The sequence below is a fragment of the Microcebus murinus genome, chromosome 16, assembly GCF_040939455.1.
Source record: "Microcebus murinus isolate Inina chromosome 16, M.murinus_Inina_mat1.0, whole genome shotgun sequence".
Taxonomy (NCBI): Eukaryota; Metazoa; Chordata; class Mammalia; order Primates; family Cheirogaleidae; genus Microcebus; species Microcebus murinus.
This window is the reverse complement of record NC_134119.1, coordinates 3,798,272-3,813,130: the sequence shown is the minus strand read 5'-3', so window position 1 is coordinate 3,813,130 and position 14,859 is coordinate 3,798,272. Positions and strand designations below refer to the sequence as shown.

General features: G+C 45.0%; 1 protein-coding gene across 1 annotated transcript in view; it reads left to right on the top strand.

Annotated features, from left to right (window-relative positions):
* Window positions 1-8,035, top strand: part of ZNF831 (zinc finger protein 831) — a 106,476-nt gene extending 98,441 nt beyond the window's left edge. The window contains exons 5-6 of the mRNA XM_075993391.1: window positions 1,321-1,481; window positions 2,205-8,035. Coding sequence (XP_075849506.1) covers window positions 1,321-1,481; window positions 2,205-3,041 — 998 coding nt within the window. The 3' untranslated portion in view covers window positions 3,042-8,035. The remainder of the gene's footprint in view (window positions 1-1,320; window positions 1,482-2,204) is intronic.
* The last annotated feature ends 6,824 nt before the right edge of the window (window positions 8,036-14,859 follow it).

Genomic DNA, 14,859 nt, shown 5'->3' with positions numbered 1-14,859 from the left:
GTAGGACATCAATGAGTTCTGTAGCTGTTGAGAGGATAGAGGGCTGAGAAGTGTGTTTATGTGTAGGGTCGTGAAGATTGTGAGAGGAAGGGTTGATAGAAGAGAAGATAAATCTCCCCCACCCCACCCCCCAAGAAGGCATAGGTTATACTCCAAACTAAAACAAAAAAAATCAAGAAATAGTGCCATAGGCATGTTACTAGAAGTGAAGGAGATAAATCTGAAAAGAATCCAAGATGGGGAAGAAATGGGTGGGTTGGCAGGAGTTGCTGTTTTTCTTAATAAGTAAAAAGGTTTGACTTTTTCAAACTCTGTGCATGTTTAACTGCAATCCAAGTAAAAGCACATTTGAAAGTGGGTCCAGTGTGTCTTCTCAGTCCTTCTAGAATGTGTTTCTGATCTCATACCATGATGAAATCTACCTTCTCTGGAATTCGTGTCCTTCTGACATGTGTGCCAGGTCACCACGTGGAAACAGAGGAGAGAGTCAGCGTGAGGGGCCTGGGGAAGGCAGTCGCCAGAGAGGCTGTTTTGTGGGTATGTTGCCAAGGCCCTCCGTCCCCACAGCCACAACAGCCACCAACACAGCACGACGACAGCACCACACAAGCCGGCCTCTTCCCCTGCTGCTCGGCGCACTAACGGGGGTGGAGACATGAGTATCTCTCCGGTTTCCGTGACACGTGGAGTGAAACTTCTACTCTGGCCACCTGGTAGTATGGCCAGAGAATTCATGTTTAATCTAAAATTAACCTAAACTTTGCATGTACTACTAGTCCTCTAGAAATAAGTATGTTTAAAGTAAAGCAACTTGAAACCCTACACAGGGCTTGTTTTCTGAAGAAGTATTGTTTGGAGGAGCAAAATCATAAGCCCTACCCATATGTGTTGTAAAACTGTTTTGAAAAGTGAGGCTTGTGAATAGAAATGTAGTGCCCGAGTCACAATCCACTTGAAACTTATAACAAATACAGGTAAGTTAAAAAGTTAAAAAAATTAAATTAAATCAACCTAAACAAACATGACCAAGAAGATGACTCTGATGGAAAACAAAAGCCACATGAACTATATATATATATATATATATATATATATATATATATATATATATATGTATGTCAACAGTGTATGTAATCTAGGGATTTTTCTACTTTGACCAGGTGTGAATCACTGGGAGATAGGTTGAGTCCTTGCACACACCGTGTGGGATGTGGGTTAGTGAGCTCAGAGGTGGTCATGAAGACATGAACAACCTCCTGGGAAATTGTTCTGCTAATCTTAACAATTCCAGATGCGTACAGATGTGCCTCCCCCCTACAGGTCCAAATCCGCAGGAGGGGCCATCTTGTGCCACCTTGGAACCGTCTCTTTGTGGGGGCAACAAAGAGGAGAAGGAAGATGACTGTGGACGAATTTCAGGACCCTTCTCTCCCAGGGCGAGTTCAAGGACTGTTGGGCACGTCGAGAAATTGGCTGTGAAGGTGGGAATTGCGATTTCGACCTGTCTCTACCTATTCGTTGCCTAGATTTATAGCTCACCTTTTTCTTGTTGTTGTTTAGTGGGGCAAAACTTGCTCGGATTACCCATGAAGATTACACAAAAAGCCCATGAAGCATATAAATACCTGCACACAATCTGCACTGAAGGAACAGGCAACTGTGGTTGTGAAACCACTGGCATTATTTCTGATGGTTTAGTAAAAATCCTACGTATGTTATTAGTTCACACCTGAATAGCACAGAGTTGCTGCAACGTGAAACCACCCCGAGGCGGACTGTGGGACCTGGTGTTGAGACCACTAAAATACTAATCCAGACCACACTTTGAGAAATGCCAATCTGGAAAAAACTGCAATGCACGGTACTATAAAATAGGACATATGCTTCCTGAGCAGCAGTTACTTCAAACAGGAAGCTCAGAACTAGTTAGATAATTGAGCTGTTTTGTTTTTAACAAAGTCAGATAAAAAACACATAGAATCTCAGTAACTTATTTTGTATCAATAAGGAGCTTTATTCAAGTAAATGCACCAATTAGTTATTAATGGAAACTTATTGAGGTCATCCTATTGAAGGTCACGCTTGGTAAAGAATCATTAAGGCCTCAGACCTTGTTTCATTGAGGACCACGTTTCCGACCACATTTTTCTTTGTACCAATTAACCTTTTCCCCCTCATTTCTTTTCCTTTGCACTTTGTTGCAGGGTATTTCTCCATCTGCGGGCGAGCATGGTGGCTGTTCTCCCCACAACACTGCCACCGTGTCAGGGTCACCTCTGCCAGCCAACTCGGGCTTGGTGGTGGCTAGTGACAACACCCCATCCCATGGCAAAGGCCTTGAAGTTGGATTGCTGGAGACTCCGCCACGGCCCCCCTACGATCAAGTCTCAACAGATCCTAAACCATGCATTTTCTCAGAGGCTCGAGAGCCTTCTTCCTTTGGGTCCAAAGGAAGTTTTCCCCACCATGACATTGCTACCTCTGCGATTGCCATTAGCACATCTCTGGGTGCCAGGGAAGGTCACACAGCCCTAGGAATTCACAGCTCAGACCACAGCTGGGCTGTAGGGGACACTCGGGCACAAAGCTTCCCAGACAACAAAGCTATGGCAGAGAGCACGTCACAGACACTCCTGCCGGGGAATCCTTCATCTGGACAAAGAATTTCAGGTGTGGTTCCACTGGGGCCAACTGGAAAGACTCGTCTTGAAATACCAGCTTCAGGACCAAGTTCAATGAGTTCACACCAAGAGGAAGGGAGACACAAGGCATTTCTTCCTTCCAGGGGCCAATCTGGATGTGGGGAAATAGCCATTCCCTGCTCCCCTTTAGGAAGTGATGGTGGGAAGTGTCAAGTATCTGGATTAATCGCTCTGAAGAGTTCTGTGGATCCTTCTCACCCAGGGCAGCCCCCAGAAATCCCTGAAGCCCCTTCTAAATCCATCAGGAAGAGGAGTTTGGAAGGAATGAGAAAGCAAACTCGAGTGGAGTTCAGTGACACCAGCAGTGACGACGAAGACCGATTGGTTATAGAAATATGAAGCTTCCGAGAAGGATGGTATCTGTGGTCAAAGACTGTTGATGCTTCACAAATAAATGTCATCAGGCTGGCAGAAGAACTAAACTCTGTTTATGAAATGCCTACAGATCAGGAAAACCGTTATGAGTTCCTTCCAAGCCAACTCCAACCAACTCCAAAGCCCCACCAGCCACACCCTTCCCAGCTCCCCTTGGGCACATACCACTCATGGTCTCCTGCGTCTAGCCAGGCAGAAGTGGCAATGAACCAAAGTCTAAGAATGCTCAACGTGGGCAGTGACGAGGCCTTGACACCCAGTCTTAATCCTCTGTGTCAGTCCCTCACTGCCTCCCTCCAGTAAAATGGCAAGAACCAGAGAGCCACCATTGGCATGTTTACTCGTGGACCCCACAAAGTCAAGGCAACTGACTTTCCCCATTAGTAAGCTGAGGGTTTGCTTTGAGGGTGGCAACATTGCTTGGGATAATTGGGGTAGCTTGAAAAGGAGATGGGCTGAGAATTGGGCATCCAGATACTTGTGTTCATTTGGGAAACAAAATTCAGATACATTGAAAAACTGAAGTTTGGTTGGAGTAATTCTCCTCCATGGAGATTGTAAATATACTTTCTCCTCTGCCTATGATCTGGTGAAATGCTGATTATTTTTAAATGTTGCACAAATGGTCAATGCTCATTTATAGTCAGGTGACACAAGCACCTACTGTTCTTGTGCTTGGGGTCTTTTCTGTTGAGACCTTTGAGACCGTTGGTTTTTCTAGCTTATGCAAAGGTACATTGTGTTAAAAGTTAATAGAACAGTCTCTCAGTAATGAGTCATTTTTTGAGGGGGAAAAATTCACTTATTTTCCTCTGATTCTTTTTGTCATATTGTGCTCTGAGCAATTTCAATTAGAGGGTTACATTTTAGTAATCTGTACAGCTTAAATTGATGCCTGCTCATCGTGACGGGAGCCTTTTAGATTTCCTCCAGAAGCTTCAAGGATACAAAACTAATTGGAGTTTTGACGCTGTTTTACATCTCAGTAATTTTATTTTGGGGGCTTGGTGTTACTTTCCTGTCAAATTAAATCAGCCTCTGTATTGTGCAAGTCAGAACAGCACAGATAAAATTCTCCAGTATTCCAAGCCAGTGCGCCCCTGTGCAGAAGAAAATAGCAGATGTACGTCAGCCAACCCAGCGAGCAAAGCCTCGGATTCACTGCCTTCCTCTCCTTCTCCTTAAATGGGAGAGGACAAACTTAAAGAGGTTTACACTGCTGCATTTCAATAAAATTTTATACTTGCTTTTGGTATGATTTTGTACAACTTGAAATTTGTAGGCGAGCTCTTTTGGCTTAACTTTGACGTAATGACGTTCACATGACAACCTGTACTTCAAAGGCAAGGCAGCCAAGCAAGACAGCTCACACACATGAACACGCTTCAGAAAGTCCTTGCCTGTGACTAAGTATGGTCAAATATCGAGTATCTTCATGTGAATTTTCCCATTTTGGTGTTATTCATAGTAAACTTCAGCGTGAGACCACTCCCCCTGGTTCCGTAGTGTATGTCTGTGGTCATGTCCTGTGCACTCATCGCTCTCCAAGTGATTTCAAGCCCAGCCAAGAAAAACATAGGAAGGGAAGTCAAACGGGTGTTAGACATTCACTCCGTGTACTTTCTAAACCAAACAAAAGTGATGTGGTGATTATCTATCTGGGCTTTCGAGTTACCCACGCCACTGTAACAAGAGCGGCAGTGCGGGAAGGTGGCCTACGGCTGGCTGGAGTGAGAGAGTGAAGTCCCGACTTGATCTTTAGCTGCGAAGTCTTGGTTGAGACCCTGTCTGCACCTCAGTTTCCCCAAATGAGAATGAGAGAGTTGGGCAAGATGAGTTCCAATTCTGGTGAGAGGGAATGATGAAGAAGCTGCCCCCTCCTTCACACGTGGAGTCGGTGGCTTGGAGAGGCTCCTCTCTGGAGACGTCCCGGGCCCCACGGGCAAGGAGTGTGGGTGGGATAATGAGGAGCTGAAACACAAGCAGCCAGTCCTTGCTATGAACAATACGAGCTCAGGGAAGCTCCATCTAAGTTTTTTCCTAGAGTTCCAGATTTGGGGGTACAATCATTCAGTTTATAACTGTTGGCTAATAATTCAAAGATTAAAAGCAAAAACAGAGCACTACTGCATGAGTGGAAAATAACATCTGTCAAGGCTTAATTGGTTCCTTTGTCTTGGGAGGTACTGGCCAAAGGGAAAAACCTTATTCCAGATCCTTGCTTTCTGGGTGGCTGCTCAGGTGTCAATGGGACCACTGGTCCTAAATCAGTAAGTCATAGTTCCAAGGAGCACCCACCTTGGGATCGTGATGGAGGCTGTGTCATTCTATGAGCCACCGTTGCTGGTTGCCATATCCCAACATAGGGCCAATATGGCGAAATGTTGCTTCTATCTCTTTAACTCATTGTGTCTCTTGCAAAGGTGAGCAGGTTGCCAACCTGACCTCCCTCAGCTGGTCATTTAGCTAGCAGGTGGCAGTGTTTACAAGTGCACCTTTATAGCAACATGAATTTGTGAAAAATTATACTGTGATGGATTTTTTTAAAATTGAAAATGTAATTTGCATGACTGTTAGAGAGCTGCCTATTGAAATGCAACCTAAAGTAAAGCTTTTTTTTTTTTAATGAAGAATCCTTTTATAAAGCAAGGAACAACCTCTGATCTCATAAATCTTAATTTTCCCATGGGTTTTCTTAAAGTGAAATGCAGTTATAGGAAAACATTTTAAGGATAGCATCAGCAACTAGAACTTAGTTTGGGTTATTGAAAATAAAATTTCAGTGTTATCAGTTGGTGATTGCTGCAGTTTTTTACTCTATGGGTACATACTGCATAATGGTTAAGGGAAAACAAATTTATTTTAGAACAAGGTAAACCAGAGTTTAAAGATCAGAGACATCCCTCTTTCCCCAGTGCTGTTAATTTTATCGTATCTTTAGGTAAGTGAACCAACTGGTACCTCAGCTTCTAAGGAGAGCTCCAGCGATGCTGGCCTGGACTAAGGCAAAAGGCCACCTTGAATTCTCTGCCATTCTCCCAGGGCAAGGCAGACAAATGCCACGGCCCATGATGCTCAAGGCTCACCTGCAAAATCCTCTCTCCAGGGGTACCTACTCCCAGCCAGATCTCGCTGCGGAAAAATGTATTGAGGGGGGGGGAAGAGATTTTACCTCCCTCCTTGGCAGCCTATACTGTTAAATAATTCTTAAAGTCCGTGGTGTTTGGCGGATAGCCTGACTCCGCCTCGTGGTAAGGCTCAGTGATGGAGAAAGGCTCGTCCCTCTATTAGGTGTGACCTTTGGGATTCTAGACAAAGCTATTACCCCTTTGCTTCACACCTTACAGTAACCAGAAGAATATATAGTTCATTTGCCAAGAGATAAAAAAAAGGTGGAGGGGTATCTCTGAATTCTAATCACAACACTGCCAATAGCCCGAGGGGTGACCTAGGTCAAATTAGACTTTCCCTTCTGAAAAATCTCTCTTCTAAAGCTGAGATTGGGAGAGTAGCCTGGCAGATGTGCATTGTGACCACAGTCCCTGGCATGAAAGATAAAGGATTTGCAGTTTCATGCCAAGAAGTATTTCCTTGCATTTCCATTCATTACTTAGAATGATCACATTATTCATTTTTTTTCCCCAGCATAGAAATTTGCATTTTGCACAAAATTTGCCTGGTGCAGCAGATTTTTATAGTTATGGAAACTGTCATCATTATCGGAATGTGCTGCTGCTCAACTCCCCAGACATAATTTAATATGGCGAGGAGAAAATGGCCTGGCTGGCTGGCTCTATGGGTGATCATATTTCTACGACTGCAGCAAGCAGGGCCTGTGTGTTTTTCTTCACTTCAGTTGTTATTCCCATAGTTTGTGTGTGGAAGACTCTTTGGCTTTTGAAACACTACATTTCTCTATACTTAAGCACAATTTCTTGTCCTTATCTTTCAAGACTCGTTAAATACAGGTGTCAGGACCTAGAAAATCTTGTGTGCTAGATTTCTACCCTGTATGATTCTTCTCACCCATGCTTGGTACTTACGTGGTAATATACATAATTTGGTACAGGGAAGAAGTACAGGGGCATTTGAGCACATTACTTCGCTACTGGAAGAATAGGAGCCAGGGACAATCATCAGCCACACTGCCCCTTGGAGCCCTAGAGGCAGACTCAAAAATCTTATATATGCAGTCAACTGTTCAGGACTTAATGATTGTTCATAATCAGGGAAGCGATTGGCTTCTTGGTTGTTTGTTGAAATTTATTTCCTTCTTTATATACTTAAATTATTTGGTTTTGATAAAAATAAAACTAGATGAAAATGTCTTGTGTGACTTGTCAACATTTTAACCCAAACCACCACAAACAATATCCTGTATGAATTGAACATGGGATAATTTCCAACCAGTTGACTAGACTCACTGTCCGCCATATTGGTATCCCTGTCTACTCAACAAAAGGATTAGGGAACAGCAGATTGTCACATTTTCTTGTGCTGTGTCCTTTCCCCACATGTCTTGTGTGTCATAATCTGCCATGTTTTATAGTTCAAAACTTAAGAATGTGTTTTTAAATTCTTAAATGTAGCTGAACTTTGAAGCCACAGGAGAACACCATCCACAGGGCAATATTCCAGAACTTTCTACCTGGGAATTGACATTTCTTGCATATTTAATATTCATTAACAGAGAAAACCTCCTTCAATCAAAATGATACCTCCTGGCCGGGCGCGGTGGCTCACGCCTGTAATCCTAGCACTGTGGGAGGCCGAGGCGGGTGGATTGCTTGAGGTCAGGAGTTCAAAACCAGCCTGAGCAAGAGCGAGACCCCGTCTCTACTATAAATAGAAAAAAATTAATTGGCCAACTAATATATATAGAAAAAATTAGCCAGGCATGGTGGTGCATGCCTGTAGTCCCAGCTACTCGGGAGGCTAAGGCAGGAGGATTGCTTGAGTCCAGGAGTTTGAGGTTGCTGTGAGCTAGGCTGATGCCACGGCACTCACTCTAGCCTGGGCAACAAAGCGAGACTCTGTCTCAAAAAAAAAAAAAAAAGAAAAAAGAAAAGAAAATGACACCTCCTTACGAAGCTTGCAAGAATAAGTAGACTTATTTTATAGCCCAACACAATATTATTCTTCTATGTATATACCTCTTGAAGACATTTGAAGCCAACGGGAACCCAATGCATTGGGAGAAAAAGCAGGAATAGAACACAGAAGGAACACATACACTAATTGATGGCTCTTAGTAGCTTATTTCCTATGAAACTCTGTAGTAATAAATTAATCCATTACTTTCAAACTTCAGTCATTTGAGAACCATTTTAATGCTTTTTGCTGTATGCATCAACATGCCACATGTGAGTATATTACTTACTTAATACTTTAAATCATCTCTATGTTAGAGAAGTGCTTATTGCCCTACGCAATATTATCTGTGAAATGTCAAGTTGAATTTTCTAGTTAAGTATATATTCTAATATGCATTAAAATACGGTAAGATTATTAAAAATTGTTCATCCATGTACCACTTAAATATCATCTTCTTACCACTGGTGGTAAACCCACTGCACTTGGGGAAACATTGAACTTAGCTAAAAGGTCATGTGTTGTTGGGTTCCCTAGTTGTTCTAGTCCCTGTTAAGCATAGCTCTGTCCGCATTTTTTCTCCAAGACACTAGAACTGGTGACCACAAGCTGAGCTGTAGGTTCATCAGATAAGTTACTTCAGTCCAACTTTATAGTTGAATAATTAGCGTTTCAGATCAAAAGATGATTGCATCCTCTAGTCTCAAAGGAATAATCATATAATGTCTTGCGTAAACATGTGTTTTTGTTGGTTGGCTGACGAGTGTGAAATGATGTACAGGACAGCACAGTTAGGGATTCAGGCCAAAGCCCTAGCATTGCCGCCGGTTCTGCTGAGAGACCTGCTTCCACACTTCTAAGTGTGAAGCAAGTGGATTTGGCTGCCCTAACAACCGTGGAGAGCACCTTCCAAGTCCCCTGCTTGGTGACAGCATGTTGAACTTTGGGCTGCGAATGCAGAAAGACTCCCTTGCTGGTGTCTGGGACTTTGTCTCCAGCTGTGACGGACGTCTGTTTGCAGTTTTCCTCAGTTTCTGCCAGGGCCAAATTCAATGGCCTTTATGACTGAGCAGCCTGGGCTTAGTCCATGGCTTTTTCAGCCCAGAAGTAGGTGAACTATTTTTCCGTGGAAGTGTGTGAGTGAATGGATTCCTGCAGAAAACCAGCAGTTTTGTGCCTGCAGCATCTGGGACAGAGTGACCCAGCCTGTCTCTGGCCACAGAGATCTGGCACCTTCTAGGTGTACATTGTGTGCAACAAGGTATAACTCAGTAGGATCGAGGCCTCCAGCCTCCGTCATAAGTGGAAGGCCAGATAGGCTTGTTCTGTACGTATGATGGGCAAACCACAAACGCTAGTACTGTAGTTAGACTTATTTGCTCTAAGGAAGCCTCCTTGTGTGCGCACGCGCTCACACACGCCAAGGATACGTGGAAGAACTACTCAAAAAGTCCTCCTCGTGTTAAAATAAAGAACTGGGTGGAGTAGGGCCAATGAGCTAGGAAATGGGACGGGTACATATACGGTCCCAAAGAAATCACCTTCACTGTTCTTTGCTTCTGTGACCGGGCTGGCTCCTGGCAGGCATTCATGCACGTTTGCTAGATAACCAAATGGAGATGGCTCACTGGGAGTCAGGGGGAGGAAAAACGATTCTAAGATAAATACTATGGCCCGATTCCTTTCTTTGTGAAGAGTCATTGCATTATCAGAGATCAACAAAGCTATCTAGAGAAGTGTCTATTCGCCAATTTCAGAATTTAGCAACTATTTTCCATTACTTCATTTGTCCATTCGGCCAGTGTTTGTTGAGTGCTTGAGTCTGTAGCAGGCACATGAGGATATAGGGGTGAAAAATACATACAAGCTCCTGAGCTCTTATGTGGGGGGAGGGAGTGTTGGTTCATGAACCAGGCAAACAAGTACGCAGACGACATCATACCAGATGGCACTGCGGGTGAAGAAAGTGAAGGGGATGTTAGCAAGTGTATCTTTATCCTAATTCAAAACATTTAATGCAAATAAGCATTTTCAGTTTTCTTTTCCACGGTGGAGAAGAAGAAATCATACTGTGCATGAAGATCTATCTTCTCCTCTGCTTCATGCCAACAACCTCATTTCTTCTTTCGTGAAGCAGAGAAGGTTGCAGGATCATGTCTCACTGGTCTCGTGCTTATAATTCTTCTTACCCTCCTCGTAGCTTCGGTTAGTGTCCATAAGCATTTCCTCCACCTGAGCACGGTAACTTGGGGCTACCTTTGCCAACATGTTCATTTCCAGGTACGTAGGGAAGGAATGTCTCTCGGATCCGACAGATGGACAGTGAGACCAGAGTGGGGAGAAGGGCTGCCCTTGGCAGGACCAGAAGCCAAGCCCAGGGTCCATAGTTTTCCTATCATGCCCTCACGGACCTTTCACAGTTGCATCAGGACTTGCTTCTAGAGCCGACTCGCGGCAGAGCATCTGCTGGCGATATTTCAGTTAATCCCCCAATCTCATTTTTCCGCACTCTCCATTCCACCTTGAGGAGAAAGAACCAGGAGAAAGGAAGGCGAGTCCCTGGAACAGCCGTGGCTCATCGCTTTACCACCACCATGCACACGTGGACACGGAGGGGCATTTGGGAAATATTTATGGAGGGAAGGAAGGCATTTTGCTGTGAGGGCAAATGCAACCCAAACTTCCTACAAATCTCTATAGCCAAATGGGATGCGAAAGAACGAACACTGGTGCTGGGCACCCGGTCAGGACAACCCAGTGTGTTGGCTTTCATGTCTTTCCTCTTAGGCAAAGCCGAGGACTGCAGGGTTTTGCCTCGGCTTGAATCAGAGGCGGAGCGGTGACTACCACCAGGGCATCAACCCTGAAGCCCAACATTTTTGCCATGACAAGACCGCATTCTGCCTCTAAAATTTTCCATTATGTACTACTTTCTCTACTGGGAGTAGATGGAAGAAAAACACATTTCATAAAGATTTTCTGCATCAGGGTTTGAAAATATCAATGGATTTCTGGTTAACTTAGAAATTATCCAGAAAATCAAATTATCTGAACTGCCCATCCCCCGAATGTTCTAGTTAATCAAGGTTTGATTGTGTTTGATTTGCAAAGAGAAAACTTCTCTCCTAAGATGTGCCCAGTGCCTATGTGGTCTCATAATTTATGCACTTGAGTTGCTGTTCCGTGGGCAATTTGGCAGGGATTACAGGCATAGACAAAGAAGATGTTAACAGCAAAAAAGACATCACCAGAAAGCCTTTGGAAGACAAACACTTCACATCCTCAATTATAAGACAACCTGATGCAGAAAGAGAATAAATTAATTTAAAAACCTCCAGCACAAAGAAAATAATGGAAAAGTACATCACAAGTAGTTATCCCTTTTGTGCTAAAAACAAGTGATTTGGAGAAAATAACTGCATGGGGCTGAATGTGTTAGTCTTATTATCTTTTTTCTGGTTTTAAATTCTTAGGGGAGAAGCAGAGAACAAGAAAAAAGAAGCTTTCATTGTTTCAACAAACATTTATTGGATATTGAGTAGGTTGCCAGGCACCAGGCTATACTTCCTGTGACATTTTCTACTTTTAAAATTATTTTCAGTCACATGAAAGAAACTTCTAGATGCCTCATCACTGATTTCAAAAGTGGTTCCAGAAAGGCCATTTCCTCTAAGGTTTTTGCCAAAACTGTTATGGTTCCATTAGGAGTACAGCTGCGAGTATCACTTGGTGTTTTCTCTCCTGGGAACCCGGGTTTGGGGGAATGGGTCTATCCTTGCTTTGCTGGGCAACCATTTGCAAGGAGAGGGCCTTGGATTAGTAGGGTTTATAACTGTTCAGGTTGAGTTCTCCAGGAAGCAGACTATGAGGTGGAGCTCGGTATGCCAGAGGTTTATCCGGGAGTCACCACTGGCACCCTCACCCGGGCAAAGGAGGAAAACAGGGTGCAAGGAGGGAGCTGATACGGGCTACGGCAGCCTCGGCCAGCACACCGCTGCTCTGGAGCTAGGATGGCTCTCGCCCAGACTCCAGACGCCTGCATCCGTCAGCATTTAGTGTGGGCTGCCCAGGGCTACCTACGAAGGGAGTGACCTTGGGGGAGCCCCCTCCTTAGAGCCAAAACAATCCCCAAAGAGACAGAGGGCTGAAGCTGCTTGCTGGCAGCACCCCAGCTGCAGCCCTCCACTGAGGGGGTCTGGGTGGCACATCATGGCATCCGCTACAGCGAAACTCCACTGAGTCCCTTTCTCTCTCCCTCCCTCCCTCCCTCCCTCCCTCCCTCCCTCCCTCCCTCCCTCCCTCCCTCCCTTCTCTCCTTCCTTCCTTCCTTCCTTCCTTCCTTCCTTCCTTCCTTCCTTCCTTCCTTCCTTCCTTCCTTCCTTCCTTCCTTCCTTCCTTCCTCTTTCCTTTCCTTTCCTTTCCTTTCCTTTCCTTTCCTTTCCTTTCCTTTCCTTTCCTCCCTCCCTCCCTTCTCTCTTTCCTTCCTTCCTTCCTTCCTTCCTTCCTTCCTTCCTTCCTTCCTTCCTTCCTTCCTTCCTTCCTTCCTTCTCTCCTTCCCTCTTTTTTCTTTCATTCTTTCTCTTCCTTCCTTCGTTTCCTCCTTCCTTCCTTTTAGTCTTCTTACTTTTCTTCTTTCCTTCCCTCCCTCTTTCTTTTCATTCTTCTTTCCTTCCTTCCTTCCTTCTCTCCTTCCCTCTTTTTTTCTTTCATTCTTTCTCTTCCTTCCTTTTAGTCTTCTTTCTTTTCTTCCTTCCTTCCTTCCTTCCTTCCTTCCTTCCTTCCTTCCTCCCTCCCTCCCTCCCTCCCTCCCTCCCTTCCTCCCTCCCTCCCTTCCTTCCTTCCTCCTTCCCTCCCTCCCTTCCTCTTTCCTTCCTTCCTTCCTTTCTTCCTTCCTTCCTTCCTTCCTTCCTTCCTTCCTTCCTTCCTTCCTTCCTCCCTCCCTCCCTCCCTCTCTTCCTCCCTCCCTCCTTCCCTCCCTCCCTTCCTCTTTCCTTCCTTCCTACCTTCCTCCCTCTCTTCCTTCCTTCTCTCCTTCCCTCTTTTTTCTTTCATTCTTTCTCTTCCTTCCTTCCTTTACTCTTCTTTTCTTCTTTCCTTCCCTCCTTTCTTCTTTTCATCTTTCCTTCTCTCCTTCCCTCTTTTTTCTTTCATTTTTCTCTTCCTTCCTTCATTTCCTCCTTCCTTCCTTTTAGTCTTCTTTCTTTCCTTCTTTCCTTCCCTCCTTCCATCTATTCAAAAAATATTTACTATGCATCTGCCATCCGCCAGGCACAACCTGAGAGAGAAAATAGCAGTAAACAAGATATTACCTGTTATTTATTTACAACCTGATAAATGCTATGAAGGGACCACATTAGGGGATTTGAGCGAAAACAACGGGGGCCACCCAAGGAGTGGGGACCTTCAGGCTGAACCCTGGAGCACGCGGGATGCAGGGGGGGGGGCTTCCAGGGAGGGCGCTGGGAGCTGGGGGAGCTGGCGGGCGAGTGGGTGGGCTTCGGGGCCAGGGCCAGGCCTGGGAGCTTTGTGAGTTTCACCCTGAACACTATGGCCAAGAAACTCGCATCTTGTCCGGGGATCTAGGAACGAGCTCTTTTGGGACTAGAAAGGTAGAAATTGGCTGAAAATTTAAATGTACACACTTGCCTACAAGGTTTGTATTCTTTCAGAAAATCGGAGATTACTAAGATTGAAACAGCCCCGTTCAGTGTGGCTCCGGGGCGGCGGTTCGGAGCTGCACACAGTTCCACAGACCCCTTTGCTCCTGCGCTCTTCACACAGCCCGTCTCCGTGGACTAATGCAAGCTGTGAAATGAAACGCTTGCAGGCCAGACGACCACGAGGTTTGAGCACTGCAGTCCATAACCCCCCTGATAATGGAATCGCCTTGTAACTTTTGCCTTCGTCTGGATAAGGAGATGAAAGAGTTGCCGTAACACCTAGAGGGTTCCAAGTGTCTGCGTCCACTGCTGTGTCTTAGCGGACTTGTGGTATGAGAAGTTTCTCCCCTGACTTGTTCAAGAACAGAATTTAAATGAATTAGGGTCTGACAAAATTCCAGAAGCTTCTCTTCCTATTGGACGTCAGCCCTGCACAATGCCACGCCGTTTGCAGAGACTGGTGGAGGAGCATTGGAAAAACACTAAGTTTTGTCTTGAGGAAGAACAGGCCGTGATGGTTCATGGATTTGGGGTCTTGCCCCGATTCACTCAGAGCCCAGACCCTCACCTGCTGGGGCATCTTCATTTTGTTCTGCAGTCCCGGTCCCTGTTTAACAGAGGTTTAAAGTTTGAAAAGCTTAACCTTTTCAATTACCAGCGGAGCTCTCCCCTACCGAGATCATCCAATTAAAACCCCAATTCCCGGGTCAGTGTCAGTGTCCTGAGTCGTCTTTTATTTGGTACTTCGACATGTGCTGTCTTCAAAGTGTCTTCAGGGCTCGGAGCCTGGGAACAGAAGATGCACACTGGTCTTTAATTAAGGAAACTGTTGCAAAAGAGGAACATCTAACATCTTAAACCACCAGCAGCTTGAAGGCAGCGTGAGCCCGTGGGTAACAAAGATGGGCCTGTTGTCACAGCTGTCCTGGTACCTGCCTTGGCCTATGGGGCTGACTCATAGCTAAATGCTCCCCAACAGGGGGATTATAAATGATCTTTGACTCCCTGTGCTGTGACAACTCAATTTTCAC